Consider the following 25,572-nt stretch of genomic DNA (forward strand, 5'->3'; position numbering starts at 1 on the left):
CCCACAGAAAACCTTCAATGTGCTTTGGATGTTACAATCAAGCCAGCTGTTGCTGCTCCTCTCGATATGACGTCGCTCACACGTTTCCCAGGCACAAACCACCAGGCATCGCCCAAACCAAAGAAATTGTTGTCCTCACCAGGGAGCAAAGCCACATGCAACAGAGTCTCCTGAAAAGGCTGGATGAACAGTCGGTCTTCTCATCCTCAGATGCAGGATGCTGTGGTAAGGCCAAAGTCATCTATTCTACATTCACACATACAGGAAGCTATTCTGTCATCTACTATCTGCTATTATTAGCCAATTCTGTTTAAATGATTTTATTTAGTGCTGAAGGGCTTCTTATTGCTTTACAAATGCTCCAACCAACAAAGAAGTCGGTGAGCTGTTGCTGCAGGTACAGTGGGTACCGCTAGGGGGAGCTAAGGCATCATCTTAGTGCATACTGAGAAAATAGTGTCACATGACTGAACAGAAACGTGTTGCAAGGTTTCACATTTTGTTGTTCAGTTTTTCTTCTCTTCGTTTGACACCCCCAGATGATGATGAAGCTAGTTTAAAGCAGACAGTGACTCACACACTCCCTGAAAGATTCAAAGACAACACTCCTTCCTCCCCTCACCCGCCTGTATTCAGCAGTCAAGACTGGCTCAGCTCCAAGCACCGCTCCCACTCCTTTACATCAGGTTAGTCTGTTCTGTCTTATGTGATATGTGTAATCTGTAATGCATTTAAAATAAAGATTTTCTCATTTGTTTAATAATGTTCTATATTTCCTCGTAGCAACTTACCAAAAGATCAAACCCACGTTGCAATCCACTGGAGGAAAAGGCCTGGAAAAAGGTTCCAATTACTCTGTGACGCTGGTAGTCGGAGAAAAGCCAAAAGACAGCTCATCAATAAGCAGAAGCTCCGAGCCTCCACTGCTGGCCTTCGCTGGATGGCAGCAGGACTCACATGAGGACTCTCTGCGAAGCTATGCAAGCCTGCCGCAGCCTCGCAACAAATCCGTCTTCAAAAAGTTCTTTGGGAAATAAGTTTAATAAGTGTTGATTTTAATAATTAAGGATTTTTACAAATAGTTTTTATTGTGCAGTGCACATATTAGGCAAAAATAAACAAAATTACTGCTACTACTACTACTACTACTGACCATATTTATGATCAAAAGACCAACCACAGCTTTATTTTTTATGTGTTTTATATAAATCAATTCAAGGGAAGTTGTTTTGCTTAGTTTTATTTTTATTTTCAAGCCAAACTACCAGTGTGCACTGTGTTGTTGCAGGTTTGATTGATTTTATCACCAGTCTTTTTTTTTTTTTCTTATTCTTTCAACTGTTATTGGGTCTGCAGTTTGCCTTCAGTCCATTTACCATTCATACTCAGCCAATACCCTCTTATATCCTCTGTTATGACCAGGTGTTAATAATATCCTGAGTGCAAAGTTTCACCTTATCAGCTACATATCAGCAGTTTGATACTGCTAAAACATCCGTTATAGCAAAGGCTAAATGCATAATAAAAGATACAAAACAAGAATTTGCTTTGGGTGGGATTAAAGATTTATTTTGCTGGACTGTTGTGGTGAAAATGTTTCTTATTCAAGCTTTGTTGTTGTCTTTGGGGGCTTTGAGGGGGAAAAAAAGAGGCAAGAAGAACAAAGAAATTAAAGACCAAGCTAGGTGAAGAACATCTTTACATCATTAGATTTCTTTTTGCATATTAAAACCTGAAACCATCAAGAGACATGATTCAAACACGCATAATCAGCATTGCTTTTAGACTGAGGAACCAGGGACTTTCTGCAGACATGGTTGCATAATGAGTTCTATGCATAAAGCATTTGCAAAATGCTGCTGTTAAGCATTACAAAATATTCAGTGAATCCCTACAAGATGTCTGAGGCAGATAAGTTACACAGGAGATGGGGAAAAGCACATCTGTTTATGGATAGAACAGAAAAGTTGAATTTTCAGTAGAAGATTAAAAAAAGGACATGCTCATTTAAAAATATAGATGTTTAGTCTTAAAACTGCAGGTGAACACAAACTGTTAAGAACTTGTAAGCACTGGCAGGCTTTGAAATGTGTTGAAATTGGTTTGTGTCTGAAAGCATATCAAATTTTAGTTTTGGCTTCAAAGCCTGCAGCCAGAACTGCCTCTGTGCATGCAAAACAGGTGAAAGAGTTGGCTCAACTGAGAGAGATTACCACAGATGAGCTGTCAGTTAAAGTGCAGTGAAGCTTAAGTGGCAGAAACATTTGTGCATTGTTTGGGCCTGATAGCAGCTGAAATAATAGAAGGTGGAACAACATGCACCATGCACTGATCTAAAGTAAACAAACCGCACATTGCTAAATGCTGCATGACTCATCCTCTCACTATACAGCACAACACAACACACATTAGCTCAGTTTATATAGACAAACTAGATTTAGGTCGTTGAAATAATCTATATGTTATTAGTGTACTCTGTAAGACAAACTAATGGTTCACAAGGACATCCAGGGTGTGACCGGCACATTTACTTTGTCACTATATGGCACCTATTTTCTTTAATAGGCGTCGACCACACAGTTTTTTTTTCTCCATAATTGTTTATGTTGTGTTTTTCCCTCTCCATCATGTTTGGAATTATAGCCACAGGGACAGCCTGGGGGATGCGACACCAGCCAATCCATTGATCACAATGCCCCAGATCTTTGTGTCCGTTCTAGCCTCTGACCTCTAAACAATCTGCTGACAGCTCCTCCAACTCCCTTCACCGCTGTAGGGGGTGGGGGGTGGCTTTGGCTGTCCCTTGCAAAGACAGCGATGCACTCACTGTGCTTACGTGTCACCATACTCTGGAAGCTTTCTCCCTGAGTGTGTGGGGTCATGTAGCACAATGCAGGCAATTGATACTTGCAATGGATACACACATCTCCACAGTCTGTTACAGTTCTCCTGTCTAACCACTAAAAGCTGACCATGACATTTCCTCCCAAAGGTAAGGCAAAGTCCACGCTGAGTTTCAGAGCTAAGTGACTTGCAGGGGTTACCAGTCATTCAGAGAGATCCAGAGATCACAAGGAGCCATCAGCCCAGTGTAACAGGAGAAAGATGTCCTGGGGCCCTGACCCCTCCCCTGCTGTTGACTGAAAATGGTGCTTGTGCCTCTGGAGAGAAGCATGACTCTTTACACATGACAGATTTCCACAGGGATGGTAAGTCAGTGGTTTCTCTCAGACATCACGGTTGCACTATCACACACAAATATGAAATTATTGTAGATTTGTAAAATACTTTTAGAGGTTTGTATTATGTTGAGAACATGAAGAGGTTTCCTTACTTCTAATTTGATTTCAAATTTCTCAATGAGTGTTCAATCTGGTGGCTCCAGCAGTAAAATTGCAGTCATTTACCAGGCTTTGAAACCCAACTCCATCTGCCTCAAGCAGCCCCTGGGAGCCCATGAAGGTGATGCAATGGGAAGAGTAGTTGAGGAACTATCAGTGGTGGGCAGCAGGGTGGAACAGCGGTTAGGAACACAGATCAAATGGCTTCGTTTCCGCAGCCTACGGATCCCATCTAACATTAACTGCCCACTTGTCAACATCAACACAACTACAGTTATGCTTATTAGCTCACTGAGAGGTGGACTGGCTATGATTTCCTTTCCCCACTGTGGTGTGTTTGGACACAGTTGCTGGGCTTAGGTTTATAAAAACTTCAGTCAAGGTGTGGTTTTACCGCAACTGTTTTAAGTTTTATCCTTCTGCTTAACACAATGCATGACTGTGGAGGTGCTGGGAATTTCACATAAGTGAAATTTAGGAGAGCTTGTTTGGCATTTGTTGTGTGATTGTTTGGTTTAACGAGCTAGAGGCAAATTAAGGGAAATTAAGAGTTCTATTTTGGCTTTGTGGGGAATACATTTGAGCCTGCAGTGTCTGGCTGTGACATTAAGGAAAAGGGGCACACAAAATCAAGTGGAAAAGAATGTGAGAACTCACAAACCTGATCAACACTGAGACACAACCTTGATTTTTAGACAGTACATTTTGCTAAATACCATGTGCCGACTTTGGCCCTGTGAATTCCGACGTCACAGACACTATGAAGGTTATTTAACTCCACATTTTACAATAAGTCATATTCTCATCTTAAGGAAAGGGAAATGTACATTTGGCTTTGGGAAGGCTGAAGCAGGATGTTGTGTAACAATATGTCAGCTTTTAATCAGCTGTGTTTGGCCTTTTGGCCAGAAGCTTTCCAGACAATACATCATACCACCCCTCCCCTCTACTGCTGTCACTGTGCCTCCTGGACTGGTACCACAAAGTGCAATAACGGGAGAGAAATTTCCTCATCTAAGTGCCAGCCCCACACCTCACCACACCCCCCCCTCCAGCCAGCAAAATCCCTTTTGTCCTGGATTGTTTGTAAGCTCCTTGCATTTGTGTGTTCTCCATATGAGGAGGGGATAAAGGGTAGGGGTGCCACACAGACATCTGGCCAGCAGATTTAGTGCGAATGCCTCTCCGATATGGTCATTGATTAACTTCATATTCACTCAAACTATTCTACATGACCTTTCATGCAACACTACTCTTGCTTAGGACATATCAATACAGTCAAGTCCCTTGACAATATGCTAGTTGTTTCAGCTGCATGGTGGCTGTGCATGAACAAACTTATGGTTTCTACAATGCCAACTATCAAGCTTTTTATAACCACAAGCCTGGAAAGCATTAGCATTAATATGGTATGGTAGTAGATGTTTTGTTCAGCGTGGAAGGCTAAAGCATGCTGTTGAGTTCATTGCTACTGTGCCATTTGTGTGTTTTCATACTCATTACGCCATTATAAATCAGTGGTTTCCAGTCGTTTTTGTCCACATATACATACAGTCCCATCAGTACCCCTAATGCATCTTCTTTTCAACATATTTGATTATTTACCAGTTAGTTATCTATTCAATCAAAGCACTACATAATGATTATGCTGTAGCTATTGGACATCTATCAGACCATATAATTTTTATCTTTAGGTGATAAAATTGTTATGAGCTTCTCTTCCTCTTTACTGGTTTTCGTATTCTCTTGCCACATGGTGCTCCAGCAGAGCTTATCTGAGTGACTCTGTCATCCCTGGAAGGTGTCATTGGATGGGAATATCTGCTGTGGATAAAATGTACATAAGATGACAATATGGACAGTATGGAAGCTAATCACATCATAACACATCAGATGCATCCATACACACACCCTTTGCTTGCTAGAATTGGCAAGGTCTTTGTCCCTGTTACATAACCCATCTGCTACCCTGCTGCAGGGTGCTGATGGTCACCTTCCAATCCACAGAGCCAGGTTCCTCAGTCCACCGTTTGGCATGCTCTGTCATGAACCAAACCATCAATTCCAATTTCCCGTTTTAAGGCTGTGCCTACAACAACCCTGCAATACCATATTTCCAAGTTAGTTCAGAAATACTCCCAATGCAATGTTGACTTTGAAGCCATTTTTACAGTGGATGCTGATGCCAGTCGATCCAGCGGTCCATCAGCCACAGAACAGATGCTGGCACAGCAGCATGTCTGACGCAGATCGCAGCTGGCAGCTCTTTCTGCAGCCAGCCTGACATGTCACATCAGTACACAAGCAGCACTGGAAAACAAGCCAAAAAAAAAGCCTTCAATGTTTTTTTTTTCACTTTGAAATGACCTGAAGATGTTTTGGTGCTGAAAAAAAGGGGGAAAAAACATCTTAGCCAGAGGGTGGTAATTAAAAACCTCAACACAACTGCCAGCCTTTAGAGCTCACACAGTCTGTGAGATTCCACTTGCACCAAATCTATAACACATCTGATCTGAACTTTATCAACAGACTCATGAGCCTTGAATCTAACTAGTTGCTCCAGTTTATAATAATCTACATCTTATACACCAATATGTATAAAATTGCAGAGAAGCCATGATGTACTACATATTTTTAAGCTGTTTACAACAACAAAGGAGAGTTGAACTAAAGTTTGATAACATGCTGTAGCTTTAAAACCAGTCACTGACCTCTGCTATGAGAACAAATCCTTCATAAAAGCATTCAGACATCTAAATCCTTTATGTACTGATACTATTTATCCTATGCGGTAATCTGACTGAACATGGATTGAAATGCCATTACCTCCTGGTAAGGAAAATAACACAGCTGAGACAAAAGTTGAGCTTTTTTTTTTTTTAACCACAGCACATGAAAACAAAAAAAAAAAAGAGTTTTATGATCCTAATGAAAACAACTGAAAGGATAGGAACCATCACCAGCTGTAATTATTAGAAATCAAAGTCAATAAGAAATGCTCATTCTTGAGAGAAAGAATAGTTTATTTTCCTGTTGTTGTTGTTGTTCATGCCAGTGAATGAATAAACCATTACAGTATTGCACATTGTTGCACGATTAAATATTGATTGATCTTCAATGAGACAAGCCTCAGGTTGACAAGACAAACACAAATGATGCTCCCATTTCAAGAATGAAAAGAAGCAACAGAGTCACAGCTCGATGTGGTTCTTTATTTGAAAAACAACCAAACAATATCACAACTTGTCCTCATCAACAAAATGCTTATTATACACTAAAGAATGAAGAATGAAGCTGATCTCCTTATAAAACATGTTCTCATGACCATGCCACCTTTGACTTGGATATTGTGGGTTATTTACACACTAACTGAACAATTTCCCCGCTGTGTTCCATCTCACAATCAATTATTTAGTATTTAATCTATTTTGAGACAAAAATAAAACAGACAAAAAAAAAACCACAACAGGAATTGTTTACATAAGTACACACACGTGACACACTTACCCTTCCAACCGCTCTGGATGCCCCTCAGCTTACTGTACTCTGGGTTGCAACCCCGTTGTTAAACATGTACAGATCCATTTAATAGTCTAGTTGTATGAAGTTTATATGTGCTGACATATATGAAATATGCTGTCAGCAAAAAACACACACAAACTGCTGGGGTTTCCCCTTTAATGGCCCTGAATCTCCTCATTAGGCTTTAAACATTCTTGTAGTGCTGTTAAAACATCTTGTAGGATAGTGTTTCTGTTCTCCTTAGACACCTACATGGGAAAAGAAAAGAGCAAAAAATAAATCAGTGTGGCACATAGCTTGTCTGAGCAAAATGTGCATTTACAGAAATAAACAACTATTGTCCAGCAGGAGCCGAACCACTGAAAACACAATGTTCACCTCAAGATTATAATAATACCGCATGCTATTAACTTAATCTCTGCTCTACTGTCTATAAGTGAAATTATAAAAAGGTATATTTGGAAAAACGGCTTATCATGCCTCAAAACCTTCTCTGTACCTAATATTTACCACAGCATAGTGAGTATTTTGCATGACAATCTCCACAACCGAGTCTTCCGTTATAAATTCTTTTGACATTTGAGACGCTCCTTTGTTGTTGAATCAGTCATGCATGATATACATCTAATCCAGCCATAGTTAAGGGATAATGTGGGGTATGGGCCTTCTGCCCCCCTTAACAGGATACAGTGTAAAGAGTGTCCTATAGCTATTGTAGGGCTTAATAGTTCCCACACTGACCTAAATATCTCACTTTTTTCCCCATTTAGAGTGTACTAGTATTTTTACTTACAGTGAAAACCTTGACATCTCTCCTGCTCCGCACCTCCTCCACCACACCCAGTGGTTTACCTTTGGGGATGGGGATGGTGCCCAGTATCGTACAAGAAGAGCTATCTAAAGTCTGTCTCACTGCTCTGATAAATGACTGGCTGAATAGCTCCATTTTCCCGATCTCATCGATAACAAACACCTTCCTGCTGCCCCCGTCCGTTGACCCCACCTGGAGACACCAGACATGCAAGTGAAAATCACTACATGCATAAAACATGGGTCAGAATTTACTAATTAAAAGCACCTTGCAGGGCTCGGATTGATTGTTACTTGGTGGTTATTCAATAATCAATTCATTCATTAATCCTCTGTGTATTTTACAGATTCATTACAAAAAAAAAAAAAAGAAAAATGCTCATGACTTTATGCAGAGCTGAAGAATACGTTTACAAACTGTTTCATTTTGTTCTAACCAGCCAACTGAAAACCCCAAAATATTCACTTACCAGACATGGAAAATATTCTGTTATATTTAGTTGTCATAACCAAACATGAAGTTCAGTAATGGCATCCCAAATATAGTAACCCGGGGCAATAAAGCAAAACATTTTCATGAAAAATACTCAGAAAGCAGCAGATTTCAGAAACAACTGTCACTAAATCTTTGCCATTTTATCTTTTATCAAATAATTAATCATAAAATTGTTCAATAACTTGATTCAACTGATTAATTAATTGATCATTTGACATTTAATTTTCACCAGTGGTATCTGTCTATCAGCCTCCCCCATGACCCTGAACAGGATAAAGCCAGTATAAGAAATGAATGAATGACATACAATTTCAGAATTAAAAACTACTTAGGATACTGATTTTGTCTTGACAGGGGATTAGAGGGATATGCCTTTTACAGATAGACCTGCAAACTCTCGTGCATTCAAATAACAGCAACAGCTAACATGAGTATGACTGTTCGGGTGTTGCAGTCAACGGGGGATCTACAGTGGCTGCACACAAATTGAGAAGTGAGATGAAAGTAAAGCACATGCCGCCAAAGCACAGACACCTCCCTTTATAGCACATGTGTAGGCATCACTCCAGGCTCACTTTACATGCAGGATTAATCACAGTCAGTGACAGCCAGACGGCACCATGAACACTAAAAACGTCACTGTGGAATTTACGTGTTTTGCAAGCTTACAATTATTCCATCAATTCTGGGAAAATCAAAGGTTTGATGATTTGTAAGTGGGGAGGAAAAGGAGTTTTTTGCTTGCTGTGATCTATTGATGAGGATGAGTGTAGGAGGTATGTGATGCAGTCTTACGTTTCTGAAGAGAGGGAGGGCTATATTTTCAAATGAAGGCAAGTCGACAACATACTGCCCCACAGTGTACTCCCGTCTGCTGTGAGACACACCAGCACCTTCCCTGCAAGTTAAAATGAACTGTGGGAGAGTTGAAACAAAGAGATAAAAGAGAGCAGGTAGTTTGATTTAGATGGAATGGCAAGCCCTTTACCTGATCCTGGACAGGTGGCCCCTCTCGCCCGTCAGTGTGACGATATCAAAGCCGACCCTCCTGCCTCCCTGTCTGACCTCCTCTGTGTAAAACCCCTCAACTCCTACTCCTGATGACACTAAAGCTTCACAGGCTTTCTGTACCAGCGTGGTTTTCCCCACACCTGTAAGCACAAAAATAAATAAATAAAATAAAAATCTAAAATTGCAATAATATTATTCTACATGGAATTAAATTACATTGCGGTATGTATATATATATATATATATATATATATATATATATATATATATATATATATATGTGTGTGTGTGTGTATGTATATGTGTGTATATATATAGTTCACCTTTACTCAGTGAAATAATGTGGCTGTCGTTGTTCACAGCATTATCATTTTCATTATAAAAACAAATAATCTGCAGACAGTTACAAGTAATAGTAATAACTAAAATAAATTTAATAACTTGGAAAAATAACGTATTGACAGGTGATTTTTTGGTGCTTAAAAGGGAGTCAGTATCTTATTACTACATTAATTCAGCATTATCTGGACACTGCTAAAACAAGCTAATTCATTACAAAAACAGCTTGAAGATTCAGTGCCTCTTTGTTGGTACTTTACTTTATATAGCTGACTGTCTGCTACGGATTGATAACAACTTTTACTTCAACAACATTTGCCACACTTAAAATCCACAGTTACCTGGAGGTCCTGTTAGAAAAACGTGCTTGAACATCGCAGTTCACACCATCCAACGAGCTGCAACAACGCTTCCGTACACAGACATGACGCATGCGCAGTGCGAATAACACCTAAAACTTGCGTTCGTTTAAAAACAGGGGTGATCAGTCCAGGCCTTGAGATCTACTATCTTGCAACTTTTAGATGCATCTCTTCTCCAACACACCCCAATCAAATGGATGGCTCGTTTCCAGGCCTCTGCGGAGCTGAATGACATGCAGATGAGGGAACTCATTGATTCAGGTGTGTTGAGAAGGGTTTTTACCTAAAAAGTACAGGAAAGTAGACCTCGTGGACCGGACTTGGGCACCCCTGGTTTGAAACAGACTGTTTTAATTCATTTTTATCCGTGATTACGTGGCGAATATTGTCAAGGAAATAAGAAACAGTAAATAAATAAATTTCATGAACATATTCTGATATAAAAAAAACTTTTAAAAGTCCACATTGTCTAACAGCTGTAAAGAAATAACTTTACAAATTTACAGGTAGTTTAAAATGTTAACCTTATTATGTTGAACTAACCGACTGCAGGTGTTTTACATAAGTTTAATAGCAGTGTAACTATGCTACATTAAAACAGGATATGACTTTTATCAGTTATTTTAAATTATAATCAACAATGTTTTTCCTTACATGCTCACAAAGACTCACAATAAAACAATTCATGTATTTATGATGGAACATAGTAAAAACTATGTAATCAGAACACAAAACACAATATTTACCGAAGATAACTTGTTTTTATTCAGAAAACATTGCCAAGACATTGCAGTACAGTAAAACTCATCTATGCGATTTGAATAAATAGTGTAACCTTGAACTCCCATATATAGTGGAATTAGACCTTTTTGTTACATTGTGTACCCAGGGAGTTTACTGGCCACAAGCTCAGAAATATGTTGATACTCCTTTCTGAAATCTAGAAATCCAAGCTCGTCCTCCAGTTCCTCTGCCTCCTGAGCTTCAAGGGAGGCTACAGATTCTGTAGATAATCCTTGAATGACATTGCTGTCCTCCACTGACTCACTCCTTTGACCACTTGATGATTTAAAGGTCTCAGTACAAGAGCCTTGTTGCACTTTGTTACTTGCAATCTGTTTTCCAGAGCAGACAGTCTGTACTGAAGTCAACCCATCCTCGTCATCCTCATCGGAGAAAAAGCTGATGGCTGAGGTATAGGCGCGAGGTCGGATAATGTGCGTATCCATCAGAGTTCGATGTGGAGAGCTGGAGGCTTTTACCGGAACAGGGAGGAGGACTGGTTTCTTCTTTATGGCTGCAGATTTTGGGCTGGAGTTGCAGAAGTCGAGGCAAACAGGAGGCAGGGGAGTCTTGGCTCTAGAGGGCTCAGGGCTGCTCAGAGGGTCAGGAGAGTAAGCATCACTGGATTCAAGACTGTCAAAGTCATCAGCATAGTCTGCCTCTGCATTTCCCTCCACGCTGGAATCTGAAAACAAAGACTTTGGGCTGCTGTGTTTGCTGCTTTGTGTTAATTCAATTTTGTGACTGTGCTGCTCAGATTCAGACTCGGATTGATCATTCTGGTCATTATTCAGGTAAACAGTGTCACTATCCACACTGGGGATGTGAATACATTCCAGGTTTCTCTGAGAAACAGGTTTTTCTGAGACTCCCTGTTTATACTGAGTTTTTTGTTTCACTGTGATTGTTTCTTGTGGCACAGAGTCCAGCCTGACACGTTCTATCACTGTCTCAATATTTTCATTGAGGTTGGGGCTCCGATTTAATACTGATTTTCTCTTGCTGCACTTCCTGCTTGACTTTGCCTTTCCTTTGGCTGTCCGTGGCGGTGTTTCGTTCTGTATTAACTCCATGCATTCTCTATGTTTTACTTTGAGTGGAGAAATTTGCTTCAGTCTTAGATTAAATGTTTTAGTTGTTCCAAACATGAGCTTCTTCCTGTGAAATTTACTGGCATTTGTAGCATCTGCTTGGTGGTCTTTCATTTTTAAAGATGCAGAGTTGGCTATGGGTGTAGAACGGTTTATGGGGGGTTGTAAATGTATTTTAAAATCGGTACCAGTCCGCTGTCTAGTTTTGTGCAGGGAGTGAGTTTGTGCCTGTCGTGTCTTTTTAAGTCCAGGTGAAGCAGGCCTGTAAACCCAAGCCTGACTGGGATCAGCAGTGAAAGACTGATGAGGGCTCTCACCATTCAGCTGTGACAGTTCAGTAACAAGAGCATTTAGCAGAGGCAACTGTCTTAAGGCTTCCCTGAGGACATTTGGGGCTACGGCCTTAGCCTCTTGTTTGTCTGACAATTGTGTACTCTGTGTCATTGTCTGGTGTACCGCTTCAGGGCTTGAACCTTTAACTTCCTTTTTATCTTCTTCATCCTCAGAGCATGAATCTTCACATGAGAAAGCTTTTAAGTCTAGATTCAGCATTTTGTAATCTATTTTTTTATTGATGCTCCTCTCCTGTGCAGTATTACTATAGTAAAGATGAGGGGGGCAGAATACAGTGAAATCCTCCTTAAAACTGCTTTCAGTTTGACTTTCAGCTGTAACATGAACAGCATCACTTTGCTTGTCTTCATTTAACAAGATTTTGCATTCTGAAAAGTCATTGGTTTGGTAGTTTAACTCTGACTTGTCCAGTGTGGGTGAACAGCCAAGAGGTTGTGACGCTGCAGATTTGTTTTTCTCCTTGTCGTGCTCTTGTTCTTGTCCTCCTGGCATATCTGTACTTTCAGATGCCCTGATCTCTGTGATATGTGGCAGTAAACTTGCTCCAAGACAAACCAGTTTATAACTCAGGGATATTTTTCCAATTCTCTCCCCTGCAAGGTTGCATATACCAGTGAGTCCCCATTCTCTGTGACAAGAGGGACTGGGGAATCCATGTTCAGTTACATCCTGCCTGATTCTGTCCATTGCTTTAGCCAGAGATATCAGAGAAGAGCCAACTAATCTGGGGGTTTCCTCTGTCATATCCAACACCATAGCATAGAGAGGTGTGTTAGAGAGATGGACATGCAGTGAGCTCAGGTTCATTTTGAAGAAACAAGACTTCCCTCTGTTGAAAACGTATTCTCCCAGTTTATCCTCTTCTTTCTGTTGCGGCTGGTTAATGCTGCAACCGCCCCGCTGAGACTGATAAATTAGCAGCGTTGGAAAATCCAGTAATCGGACCCCAAGAGCTAGCTCGTGGTACACTTTACAGTGTCTCTCCAGTCGTATATTTTTAACCAAAAACTCAAATGAAAACAGAGTCTCGGGATTATATCCAGACATCACCAAAGCTATCTGTCTACAAAAAGGGGGAAAAATACTAAGCGGCTAACAAACAAGTTGATCACTAATCCGTAAGCTTGATCTGATCGCTCCATGGAAACAAACGGCTGTCGCGAGGATTTTACGTCATACAAGGCTCCGGGATATCTGGGAAATGTAGTTCTTTATCAATTAGCATCGATTTATAATTCATTAGCTCGTTGCTAATTTAGCAAATTCTTATTTTTTCCCCTAATATTATACACATTTAGCAGTTGAGGTAAATGTTTAAGACTTTTTTCAGCGTAAGGACAGAGAGAGAAAGAGAGAACAAAATAGTGACATCATAAGCAAAGAAGAAAACACTTATGAGGATGGCAGTTTATTTACATAGTTTAGGGGAGCAACTTTTCTGCATTTCACCAGATGGTGCCACTGTAGGGCTTGGACAAAGTAGTCCTGTGGTGGTAAATGGCACTAAGGCTGCCTTGCTTTGTTTACATGACAGCCTAATTATTCTCCTAGTTGATCGATTATAGTTTTATTCCTATCAAGCGGCAAACACGTGTAAAACAATAGAGTCGTGGACACTGAAGTGAGTTTTTCCCAAGCGTGGGGTGGGCGGAGTCTTTCTCCCTGCGCGTTGTCATCACGGAGATAGGTGCTGGATGGATATCGCTATGGTCCGTATTACTTCAGTCTGGAGGCTGAGACTGAGAGAGGGAGATGTCGGAGCGACTGCCACAGTCTGTGCTGGTTTTTACCCTTAAGGATAAATAACATCGTAAACAACCTGGACAGGACGCCGCACACAATTTGAGGTAAACCCTGAATGTTTTTCCCCTAAATGTGAAACCGACCAACAAAGTAAAAAGTAGAGGTTCTAGTTGAAAGTGGGGAGCGATACGCTCAGTGAGTACAGGAAAGCAGGCATGTCGCTGGTAAGAGAAAGCACAAAGGATAAAGTTTCTCTCTGGCTACGAAGCTGATGTAATGTAAGCGAGGGACGTAAAGGAACATGAAGATATTGTGTTTCATCTGTAGTCTATTCTTAGCGTATTTGTGTCTTTTCGTAAAGTGTACGTGAGTTATGTGTGGGTCATTTAAACTTGATTCCTGTTTATCAAAGACCATGACAAAATAGGTTTACTGTTATAGTAATAGTCCTGAATACAGACGACATGGTTTCATTATATTTTAATGATAGAGGTAGAAGTGCTGGCGCGTGTGCGCGTGTTGGAGAAGTAGACGGACCTGAACGTTTTTTTGAATGAATTTATTCGGCGGCGTGCTTCATTGTAAACGTTGGGGGGCGATAAAGTCATCATTGTCCACCTGGTCGTAGGTAATAAAGCCTCACATGTCTACTGAAAGTAAAGCCCACAGCTCTATTCTCACAGGCCGTGTTTAATTTTGCTGTGAGGCCCCACCTGGGACACGTTTTTTAATTATGCAAGCAACTTGCTGTTGTGTTAGGTGTTTACTGGATGTTTTTCCCCTGTATTTATCAGACCTTCCTTGTATGCTCAGACAAAGACTACTTTCCCCCTAACGTCATACTTGTTTGGATTATTTATAAATAATATCTGTCGCATGCTTATACAAAGTATATACAATCTTGCCTTTTTGCTGACTGCTTCTGTGGTTCATTGAACTCAAACTGACTGTACTGTGTACTCCTTTGGGAGATTTAAGTCAAATATTGTTTGTCTTCCAGCACCATATCCTTTGTCGTCTTCCTGCAGGAAGTTTAGCCTCCACACAAACAAAATTCCCAATAAAGGGAAAAAAATAGGCTGCAGACACAACTAGGTGCTACTGACTGTTAATGAAAGTTTCCATTGCTTCATTTTCACTCCTTTTGGATTTATTTCCTTTTGATTTTACAGCTCCCATCTGAACAGATCAAGCATGGAGAGTTCTCAGCTCCTGGAGCATAAAGATCAATAACACACCATTATTTTTCTCATGGTTTTATGTCTGGGAAAGATTAAGTTTTCTGTGGAAATGTGCTGAACTAAGTAGGCACAGGAGTGTTTTTAATATGACTAAGCCGCTCAATGGACTGCAGTAACATTTAACGTTGTTTTTCCTTTGACACTTGAAATCCTTGGCTAAACTCCAGCTTCTATTGCTTTGCACTGCAGGGAGGTTTTAGCTGACCACTAACCTGAATGACCATAAAGACATCTGTATGAAAAATTTGGTATTGCAATGCCCAAAAGTGGAAAACAAACCCATTAATCTGCCCCCCCACCACCACCTTGTGCATGTATCTGTTAGTTAACCCATTTTTTCAATCTCATTGGAATCTAAGCTTTTCCTCATTGTGTTTTGTATTCCTGGCATGTTAATGCAAAAGAGCCTAGATTTGGATAAAGACAGATAAAAGATGGATTAAAGACAAGATTTTCCACAATGTTAATGAAAATGAGGCTTCCTAGGTATCTCATCTCACCCACTGGCAGCAGCACACTCTTAGGGGGACTCTTACTCAGCAGCCATGGTAATTGCAGCACCAGGCCAAGGCTTTCAATCTTGGCTTCAATAGAGATGTGTTGTATTGTGTCATTAGGAGGGTGCAGAGAGGGCCCTAAAGAAGAAATATGTTCTCGTCTATTTCTGTCAGCATCTTCTGCATGAATAATCAGACAATGGGTAATTGAGCCGGATAGATATGTCTTTCAAAACAAAGTTTTGTGCACAAAGTGTACTCAGCGGAACAATAAGGCACCTGTCAGGTTTGGAGGGGAGACAGCTTCCTGTGACATGCCCACAGGCCATATCCAGTTGTTATCATTGCAGAGCTGTTTAGGATGTCTTCTGGTCTGTGGGCTTGGAGACGCCCTGCTAGGGTTACAGCCCCTATGTTTGGCTGGTGACAAAGAAATTGGCTGTGAATCTACTACTGCTACTACACAAATGACTTAGTCATAGTATGATTTCAGTCTTCATGTTGCAAAACTCACACTGAGGCGCACAACACTGGTCATGTGATCCTTCCCCTTGTGTGTTTCTGTTCTCACGGTGCTTTTCTACCACTGTGCTGACTTGTCATGATTTTGAGGAAACTAAAAGGAGAAAAGCTGCTCAAGCTCTTGGGTTTGGACTTTTTTTCTTTAGAATGTAAAGAAATTGTGTCACAGAAGCATGCCAAACCATGTGAAGTGTTCATTTCTAACAGATCCCACATCCCATGCATGTGACGTGGATCAGGAAAACCTGGTCTGGGGTGTGCCAGCTGACCGGCTGACTGTCTGGCTAGCCAAGAGTCACAATAGGCCTCCCCAACCAAATCCTGTTGCTTCAAAACCAACTAACCCGCAGACAGGGGATCACATGCTACTTGCTCCTGTTTTGAAAGCCAGTTTTTCTCCTCATCATTTTGCCAGCCTTTGTTTTGATTGCAGTCTGGATTTGTGAAAGGATTTAAACCCACTCATGCCTGTTAGGGGAAGCATAGATGAAGTCATTAGGATGCTGTTTTTTTCATGAATTCATCCCTTGTGACTAGGGCTGCAACGATTAGCCGGCGTTGTCGACAATAGTCGACAATAAAAATAGTCGACAACGAATTTAGCCGTTGACTATTGTCGGCAAAAAAAAAAAAAAAAACTACAGAGTGAGACATCGTCTTCTAATCCTATCTCTGCTAAGAGTTGCACAATGCACATGCGCAAAGAGGGGAAAAAATACAGAGTGAGACATCGTCCTCTTTTTTTTTTTTTAATCTCTGCTGAGAGTTGCACATGCAATAAAGTCCGCCAGGGGAAAAATATGGTGGCGGACCAGGGAGGAAAACCGCGGCGGAGTACGTTAAAAGTCTGTGATAACTTCACGTTAAACTTACAAAATAAATTAAATACATGTGAGATTTGTAAAGCGGACCTTGTGTACCACGGAAGTACGTCTGCAAAGCTCGAACATTTAAAGAGGAGGCACGTCGGACTTACTTAACAACCTCATGCAAGATTTCAAAGCTGAAAGTGAAATAAGATCCATATATAATAATCATGAGATACATAATCCGATTGGTCGACTAGTCGTTTCAATATTCGGTGACTAATCGACCATCAGAATAGTCGTTAGTTGCAGCCCTACTTGTGACACATGATGAATGTTTGAGATGGACGTGTGTGGCTTACTGTGGAAAGTTAACATAACATGCAGCATGTAAAACACAATAAGCAACCTTTATCATTCGAGCAGTCAAAACTTCTCTCTGAGGAACACGAGAATTAATTCAGTGCTGACGGTACCTATTTTTGATGTTTTAATGAAAAGCAACCATATTAGCCTTCAGAATTGGATGTTATAACAACCTTGCTGCTCTTACTGCGTCCATATCAGAGTGTTGGTTCTCCTAGTGTTATTTATCATTTTTGTCTGTGCCGCACATAAAATCAGTGTGTAATGGTATTGCTCAGCTTGCTCAGGCGCTGGCATATGCTACCATTCATCTCTGTGAACAACAACAAGACCAAATGGCCTCCTCCTGGTGCCATATTTCCACTTTTTACGTCAAAACTTTAAATGAGATGTCTGCCATGGCTATATATGTGGATTGGAGTCCTCATGTACCACTTCACTGCTTTATTGATTTTTGTTTAGTAGATCTATACTTGGTTAATTTACTCTTTTGTGTTTAAGTAGGCACAGTGGTTTAAACACAGATGAAGAATTTATTTAAAAACATTTCCTAAGAAATTTGGTAATTATATTTACCATGGATTTTAAGGAAAAAGAAAATTCACCATCTTCATGGTGTTCTTACTAGCTTAGACAAATTAAGCAAAATAGCTGTTTCACCATCTCAGGAAAACATCTTGAATCGGTTCCCTGTTGCTTGCCACCTTTTTGCCTCTCGCAGAGAGTCTCACTGTCACGTCAGGCACATTTGAGGGTGGAAAAAAAAATCAGGTTTTTAGCTTGAGGGAAAGCTGCTGTGTGGAGAGGATGATATGATGACATGTCAAATACTGATTGCACCCCTGCTACACTGTCAATCTCTGGCAGCGCAGAGTCAAACTTCTGAACCCTGTCAAATAGGTTGGAATTGGGGGCAAAATAAGGGCTAAAAATTTTAGCCTCCTGATAGCTGACCTTGCCATCATTGCCTGCTCAGACATGTTCACACTGTTAAAGGCTTTAATATACTTCTGCAAATGCTCTACGTCTTCATTCACATTATGATGAAGTAACCGAGAGAAACACCTCCTGATTCAAGCTAGCATTTGACCTACTGTGCATGTGGCATCATCTCTATGATGTTCAGTTTTGGTTGAATGGATTTGTAAAAACATCTAAAATTCTTTGAGAAATGAGATTGATTAGATTAATACTTAAAGGCAACCAAAAACAAGATCTTAATTGAACAGGTTGAGCATCTGATGACTTTGGTCACAACAATCCTTCTCTTTATCCTGACTGAAGCTGTTTTGAAGCCCCTTTGACTTTGTGAGTAACCAGTATTACAATAAATCATACCACACATCAGGGATCATAGCTGTGTTGTTTGTCATCAAGACATCATGACAGCCAGCTTAAACCAGCTTTAACCTTCCCATTGACCTGTTGACTCGTCAGCATTTTCTGGATTAAGCTCCATGTTGCACACATGACAGACAGAACTACATTTGATCTTTACTGCTTGTTAGTGGTTTGCTCAAGTGGTCTAAACAGCCAACACAGATGTAAGACTGCGTTTCATTTGGAAGAAGATCTTAAGTACTCCATATGCTAAAGATAATTGTCAAATATCTGTCTTCTGGGATAAAAAAAGGAACATCACCCACTCCACACTACCACCAGCAAACAAAAAAAAAAACAAAACAAAAAAAGAACCCATAATGTTCATGCACTGTTGCCTTGCAGTCGTTAAGCATATAGGGAAAACATGTCTTGCCAAGATGAATTATGTCTGCACCCACTGTTCCCTTAGGAACTCATTAGAGTCCATATCAGGAATGTTGGAGAAAAGGCCACCGAAGGTTGGTCACCCTCCCACATGTTTTGTCTGCTTGTCTGTCACTGGTCTACAATGAAGAGAATGGGTGCTGGTCAGTCATTAACCCCGTGGCCACAGAATCCAAGGACCAGCAGTGACCCATGGGGTTAACTCAGCCTGTGTCCCCCCCAGCAGATCCATACAACTGGGAGAACTGAGTTCTGTGGTTGTGGCCAGCCTCCAATGGGAGATAAGAAGGGATTTGGTTTAGTGCCGCTGTGCATACCTCCTTCCTACTGTAGCGAAAAGAAAAGGGTCTGCTTAAAAAGATGGGCATAACTGGGTGTGGATAAAGCAGCCAGAGTCCAGGCTGCTTGGACATTATGTGTCAAACATGGGACGTTAACCACATATAAGAGGAATATAATTATGAAAACAGTCACTTATTTCATGGTTGTGCAGCTAGATGGAATTATTTCACCATTTAATGGTTTGTTTATGATTTTGTTTTAAATATGAGGTTAATAGCTTTGGATATATGTTTCTTTAAATGTCAGAAAAAATATTTGCATAATAGTTACCTCAAATAAAATGGAGGTATAAGAAGGCATGAAACTTAAGCATCTGCACACTTGGCTGTCAGAACTTACTTCGGGTAAACCAAAGATCAAATATCCAGCAGATGATTTGCTTCAAAGCTTAAAACTACACCGACTTGCTTCAGATAGAGGATAGTCATAATTAACAACTCAAATGGAGCAAAGCCGTGACAGATGCTCATCTTTAATGTGTTTGCATGTTTGTGTGTGAACCACTGGGGCATTGCTGCTGGGGCCAGTATCCTTCACTTAACCTCACCATTACACTGCGGTCCTTCTGCACTGTTACTGAGCAGAAAGTACTATAATTTATTTTAATCTACATTAGTAGATGAAATTTTTGGGGTCTCTTTGTAAAATTGGACTTGACCTTTTCTGTAAAGTGCCCTCAGACGATAGACTGCATGCGAGTTTGTACTTTATAAATAAAATTTAATTTAATGGGATGGTACAGAGGCAGGATTACTTCATGCAATAGAGTTAAGCAGCAAGAAATAAGACAATAAAAATATCATGAGCTGAATGTTAACTTGGAGAATTTGAACATTTCCATTGGCTGTTTTGTGTTTGGGAGTTGTTGTACTTTGTTCGCAGAAATTTGCGGGATTTCTGTGTATCAGCCTCTTTCCCAGGAAGGAACTTTCTCCTGAACAATCCTTTATCAGCTGTGAGAAAGTGTCTGTTTTTGTTGGTTCCTTTCATGTCGCCAGCTCACTGACATGAGACAAATGAGAAAGTCTAGTCATGGTCTGTAGTCTGTTATTGTGTTTTTTAAAAGCGCTGCTGAGACATATTGGGAGGGGGATGTTATTCTTGTTTGTGTTCCCGCTGGTCCATAAATCAGAAAATAATGAGTTTAGTTGTCCTTGGAATCTGCTAGTTATAACAAATTTGTGCTGTTACTTTTTTTTCATTTTGGTGTGAATTCTGAAGTGGTGTGATGTAATGTATTACTCTGATTGTATAATTGCATTTTGGTAAAGAGAAAAGCTTTAAAAATAATTTAAGTGTTAGCTAAAAGTACCTATAGACCAATTAGCTAACCTTTTTTTTAACATAACTGGACAACTACTTCTTCTGCTAAATTATGACCACTAGCAGTGTAGCCCATACCACTACCCTTCTTCCAACTAGTCAGTAGAAATGGACTTTTTAAAAAAAAAAAAAAAAAAAAAATATATATATATATATATATATATATATATATATATATATATATATATATATATATATATATATATATATATATATATATATATATATTTGGTTCTTTGATACAATAATATCAAATACCTGTTCATTTTGGTTAATGCATTGACATGAAGTGGTTTAATTTTATTAGATGCCACTATAATATATGATCCATTTGTTGCTTTTTTTCCATCCTTCACATGGGACAAGAAAATAAAAATCCAGTAACATCTGGCTTTGTCTGCATTGATACAGTTAGGCTTAGTAACAGTCCTGCATCAAATGACTCAACGCAATATTTATCAGCAGTAATCTAAACATATTACATGAGTGTACAAGATAGTTTTCACTGAGTGGGGGGGGGGCACTTTTCTTACATTAAGATCCCTTTACTGCCCACTATCAGTCCCACTGTGCAGAGCTGACTTATTGCTTGTTCACTTATTTGGTTTGGGCTGTACTTTTGAATCATACACATGATTAACCAGAAACATTACCAAGTTGTTTTTTAGGCACTTACTAAGGCACAGAAATGCCCACACTCTTGCCTGTGGCCTGTCCTTTGTGTGTTCAGAGATATAGTTCTCTGTGAATATTTTAGACAAGCCTGAGATGCTGCAGTTGGTGTGTATGGGAAACCCTTTTACAAAAAGTAGATGGGGAACGCTAAAGCAGAAAGGAGCTGAAATGTGCATGGCTGGCAGTCGGCCGGGCCTTTCCCTATACTTGAGGCTGCTGCAGCGTTATGATGTGTTTAAGGAGCACCAGCCCAGCCAAGCAGAACTAATTCAAAGGTATAGTAGTATATTCCATTTCACTTTCACTTTTTTCTACCACTCTCTTTTACCACATCATTTTGACTAGCCTTCCTTTTATGTGATTGTAAAGACTGTTGACGGAGGATAATGATCTAGAGTGACAGTGGCCTGATTTTTTTTTTTTCCCCCTCCTTTTCTCTTGCTTCTGTAATCTCACTGTCTGTCAGTGTGGAGATCAACTGTTCCCCTCCTCCTCTTTGGCAAAGTGTATTGAAAGCTGCTGTGGATGTTTGGAGGTTATCCATGGGGGGTGGGATAATGTGGGATTCGGGGCCAGAGGGGCAGTGCTGAATGCCAGCCTGTATGTGAGTTTACTGCCTTAAAAGATGAAAGAGCACAAGAAAAAGAAGATTACATAACGCAATCAGGCAAATGGAGTCCCAGACACTATGTTAGGATCCCAGCAAGAGATCTTTGTGTATGTAATTCTTACAATGGCCAGCAGCTACACTGTGTGTTCATTCAGTGCTTACCTTCCCGAGGCCATGTTTACTGGAAGCCTTTGGAAGCTCTTTGAAATGTAAACAGGACTGTGGGGCCACATACAGTTCAATGTTGAGCTAAATGGGCCTCAGCCAAAACACAGTGAACACACAAGTGCAGGATGCACAGCCAGGTGCTGTGTATCTGACCAAAGGAGCCGCTGTGTAATTACACTGCTCTCATCTGAGTCGAGATAATTCAGTGTTTAGGAGAAACACACAAACACCAAAGGTCAAAGGTTGAATTAGGCTGTCAACATGGTGATGGATATATTACATTGTAATGTAGTTCTTCTCCAAGCCCATTCTGTCATGCTGCTACTTCACTCTTTTTATCTAAACCATCTTTGAACATCACAGCTTTCGCCAGATTAGCACGTTCCATGTTCCATTTGCATTACTAGCCAGTCTATCAATGCACATTGTGCAGCCCTATTGTTTGCTCTACATGCTGTTTACATAAACAGAGAATATGCTCATGAAGAAAAAAAAAAGATGAACTGCTTCTAAGGTTGCTTAATTGTTTCCTGTCATTTAGTTTAATTTTCACAGAAAGGCAGCCTGAGTCTTGGGTTTTCTAAAGAGAGAACTTTATATTCTTTTCTAGGTCAAGCCTCCTACCAGGCCAGTTCCTGCTGCTTTTTTCTTAAATTCTTGCTTTATTTCTTCGCCAGATAAATAAATAAATAAATAAAAATGCTCATGACCTTTGCGATACAAATGTGATCTTTTGTCAAGTTGGCTTTTCCATAAGTTTTGCTGTATAAGACATCTAACTTCTTACCCCAGGGGTCTCATAGTGGACTGTGTTTGTTATTGATTTAACATTGAAAAGTATTAGTATGGGTGGTTTCCGAAGGCTTACCGTAATGATAGGAATCCATGTATTTCATGGCCAGACACAAACATTACCCAGTCGATTTAAACAAAGTGTTAATGGACTATTTGTAACTGTTATTAAGCAGACCTACCAACAAAGTTTTTGTTTATAGCAACAGTCTGTGGGAGTCATTTATCTTCCTAAACCATGCTGGAAATTATGTTTGCAATCGACTAAAATTGTTCCTCTTCTCCATCGAGCTGATACAGGTTATACCGTTGCCAGTGCCTGGTGTTTTTTCCAAACGCTTCCATCTTTGTGACATTACGTGGAGCATGCTGCAGCAGAGAGATAAGGAAATCTGTGCTTATTTGGGATGCTGTTGTAAATCCTGGCCAGCACTGTGTTAAAGGACAGACACCTTCCTGTGCCCATTTCCCATCTTGTGCCTGATCTCTGCTTGACTGAGTTTGAAGTACATTAAGGGGTCTTAACTCCAGCGCTTTGTAAGGCATTCTGAAATGCATAAATATTAATGTCAAAAGAAGTCCAAGTGCATTCACCAGTGAATGAAAAAACTGCAGTGTCTTGAATTGGAACCATTCTCCTTCTGAGTGTTGGGATGTTTGCATTTCACCCTGCCCCCTCCTAAGAATGCCTCATCAGATTGTTGGCCTTGATCGTTCTAAAGGTCAAAGGACCATCACGTTGCGTCGGATCAGTGCACTTGGCTCCTGGAGGAAAAAGCGAATTCATCTCCGGCCATTTTCCTAGACACTTTCTCCATTAAGTGAAGGGGGATGGTAAGAACGAGGAAGGGACTAGAATAGGGACATGCAGAAACATTCACATTCTCTTCTTCTGTCACTATTTTTTATTGTTTTTAATGGTTATGTTCTTTTTACCCCCTTTTCATTAGTAGCAGCTCTTCTCTAAATCTGAATCAGAGAGATCAAGGATGGTGAGTGACAGCACAGAGGGTGGCAAATTTTTAAAAACAGCACTCCCCCTAATGCTTTGGTGTATTATTAACTATATTAAGGTATTCAGGGAGACAAAAGCGCCCACATTTGGTTGCAACACTGAGTGCATTTGTGTGTGCTTTTGCAAAGGTGTGCATGCGTGTGTGGGTGGTACCTCAGTAGGAGGTTAGCCTTTGACACCCTTTTAGCTGCCACGCCTCCCATAACACACCCACCACATGCCATGCCAGATGCAGCTGTTGGGCCTCAATGCTAGAGATGTAGAAAATTCTTCACTCTGCAATTAGAGCCGCTGATTGCTGAATAGCACACATTGCAATGTCCCAAAATTGAACTTGGTCCCATTTCTAATCCTGAGAACATCAAGTAAAAGGAAACTGATGAGCAAGAATAGTGAATAAAGTGTGCCTGTCCGCCTCTGAGTTGAGATATTGTGTTTTGTGCAAGCTGCTCCTTGTGATGTGTCGTTACCCCAGCTAAAGAAACCAAAGGGTGGAAAAAAGTCTCATTGATGGGGTGGGTTTCTCATGCTTGACTGGGAATGTTCGCCTTCCATCGAGTCAAGTGGTGCATTGTGATCTCAGCCAAAGAAATGCAAATATATAGAACAGATGTACTACTTTTCCTTCCCCCCCGTTTGTCGGCAGGAGTAATCCCTCACTCTGGTGGAGATTGTGTTGGGTGCTCTGGGTGCAAAACTGAAGTGTTAACAAGGGAAAAGCCATGTCACCCTGGCACATGTGATGGCTGCCCGCCTTTCAGAGTCTTTTCTCAATAAGGCTAGATGCTCAGGATAGATAAATGGAGGCTTTTGTGGCCTTTGCCAGGGGGAGAACCACACAATGAAGGACACACACAGAGCACAACCTTTTCCAGAGAAAATGGCTAAAAGCAGCATTCTACTTCTCCTTTCTCTCTTTCACTCACCCCTTCACATAATCCTGTCTCTCAATCTTACCCGCTCACTTACCAAATCTTTTCCTGCTCCGTGAGAACTGAACCTTACTCCCATAATGTTTCCATAAACGGGCTGAGGGAATGGAAATAACTCAGACCATTTCCCTCCCTCTATCCACTCTCTCTCAACTAGATTCCCCTTTTACAGGGCTGAAACACACTCGCCTTAATAACGCTCAGTGTTTTTACTCTGCTTTCAGTACTACCTGAGTGCATCTCACAAAACTGGACACGGCAGTCTTAAATATAGTGGTGCCACTGCTACTTTGTCAGGCATTACCATTCCCCTCCACTAACAGGACTCCCTTGAACTGGATGGAGGTCAAATTGGTCTGGAATTCAGTATCATTGCACAACTTTTAATCTTGCCAGGAGACACAGCCTCTGAATTACTACTTATCATGCTCCTGCTCCACTACAACATCTTGTTATTTAGTTTCTTTCTTTTCAGTCTTCTTTACGGTTCTTCTTTCAGTGCAGTCATTATTCCCCAGTCCTTCTGCCTTCTCTCTCTATTTGTCTTTTCTCCATCCCTCTCCTTTTATCCTGTGTGACTCTTACTGTGCTGTTATCTTAGCTGTCACATTGTGGCTGTCTGGGGCTTTACATGTGCATTTGCATGTCAGTTATTACCTACATC

General features: G+C 40.5%; 4 protein-coding genes across 9 annotated transcripts in view; 2 read left to right on the top strand and 2 right to left on the bottom strand.

The window, feature by feature from the left end:
• The window catches only part of LOC121655431 (spectrin beta chain, non-erythrocytic 1), a 28,119-nt gene extending 26,507 nt beyond the window's left edge, over positions 1 to 1,612 (top strand). For all 3 annotated transcript variants that reach the window (XM_042010053.1, XM_042010054.1, XM_042010052.1), the window contains 3 exons: positions 8 to 225; positions 540 to 686; positions 784 to 1,612. In XM_042010053.1, coding sequence (XP_041865987.1) covers positions 8 to 225; positions 540 to 686; positions 784 to 1,037 — 619 coding nt within the window. In that variant the 3' untranslated portion in view covers positions 1,038 to 1,612. The remainder of the gene's footprint in view (positions 1 to 7; positions 226 to 539; positions 687 to 783) is intronic.
• A 4,927-nt stretch (positions 1,613 to 6,539) lies between these two features.
• ntpcr (nucleoside-triphosphatase, cancer-related) lies at positions 6,540 to 9,960 on the bottom strand. The gene is made up of 5 exons (XM_042009455.1): positions 9,861 to 9,960; positions 9,158 to 9,320; positions 8,965 to 9,067; positions 7,657 to 7,866; positions 6,540 to 7,111 (listed from the first exon to the last, which is right to left on the bottom strand). The coding sequence occupies exons 1-5, from the start codon at positions 9,892 to 9,894 to the stop codon at positions 7,019 to 7,021; spliced, it is 603 nt and encodes a 200-aa protein (XP_041865389.1). The 5' UTR covers positions 9,895 to 9,960; the 3' UTR covers positions 6,540 to 7,018.
• Positions 9,961 to 10,625: 665 nt separating this feature from the next.
• map10 (microtubule associated protein 10) lies at positions 10,626 to 13,274 on the bottom strand. Its single transcript, XM_042009505.1, has one exon. It carries the CDS (start codon positions 13,154 to 13,156, stop codon positions 10,754 to 10,756), a length of 2,403 nt encoding a protein of 800 aa, XP_041865439.1. The 5' UTR covers positions 13,157 to 13,274; the 3' UTR covers positions 10,626 to 10,753.
• A 516-nt stretch (positions 13,275 to 13,790) lies between these two features.
• Positions 13,791 to 25,572, top strand: part of LOC121655484 (signal-induced proliferation-associated 1-like protein 2) — a 78,348-nt gene continuing 66,566 nt past the window's right edge. For 2 of the 4 annotated variants that reach the window (XM_042010169.1, XM_042010168.1), the window contains exon 1: positions 13,795 to 13,956. The gene's annotated coding sequence lies outside the window, so the exon portion shown is untranslated. Of the gene's footprint in view, positions 13,957 to 25,572 lie in introns of all 4 variants that reach the window. The other 2 variants (XM_042010166.1, XM_042010170.1) reach the window with 2 other exon arrangements.

The sequence above is a fragment of the Melanotaenia boesemani genome, chromosome 16 (assembly GCF_017639745.1).
Source record: "Melanotaenia boesemani isolate fMelBoe1 chromosome 16, fMelBoe1.pri, whole genome shotgun sequence".
NCBI classification, from domain to species: Eukaryota; Metazoa; Chordata; class Actinopteri; order Atheriniformes; family Melanotaeniidae; genus Melanotaenia; species Melanotaenia boesemani.

What these genes read in the sequence shown, in the direction of transcription:
- ntpcr (XM_042009455.1), bottom strand. Translation starts at nt 9,894, where the DNA reads ATGTTCAAGCACGTTTTTCTAACAGGACCTCCAG. An exon ending in TTTTCTAACAGGACCTCCAG is followed by an intron (nt 9,321 to 9,860) that starts GTAACTGTGGAT and finishes TTGTGCTTACAG; the next exon opens with GTGTGGGGAAAACCACGCTG. An exon ending in GAGATGTCAAGGTTTTCACT is followed by an intron (nt 7,112 to 7,656) that starts GTAAGTAAAAAT and finishes TTTCCCATGTAG; the next exon opens with GTGTCTAAGGAGAACAGAAA.
- map10 (XM_042009505.1), bottom strand. Translation starts at nt 13,156, where the DNA reads ATGTCTGGATATAATCCCGAGACTCTGTTTTCATTTGAGTTTTTGGTT.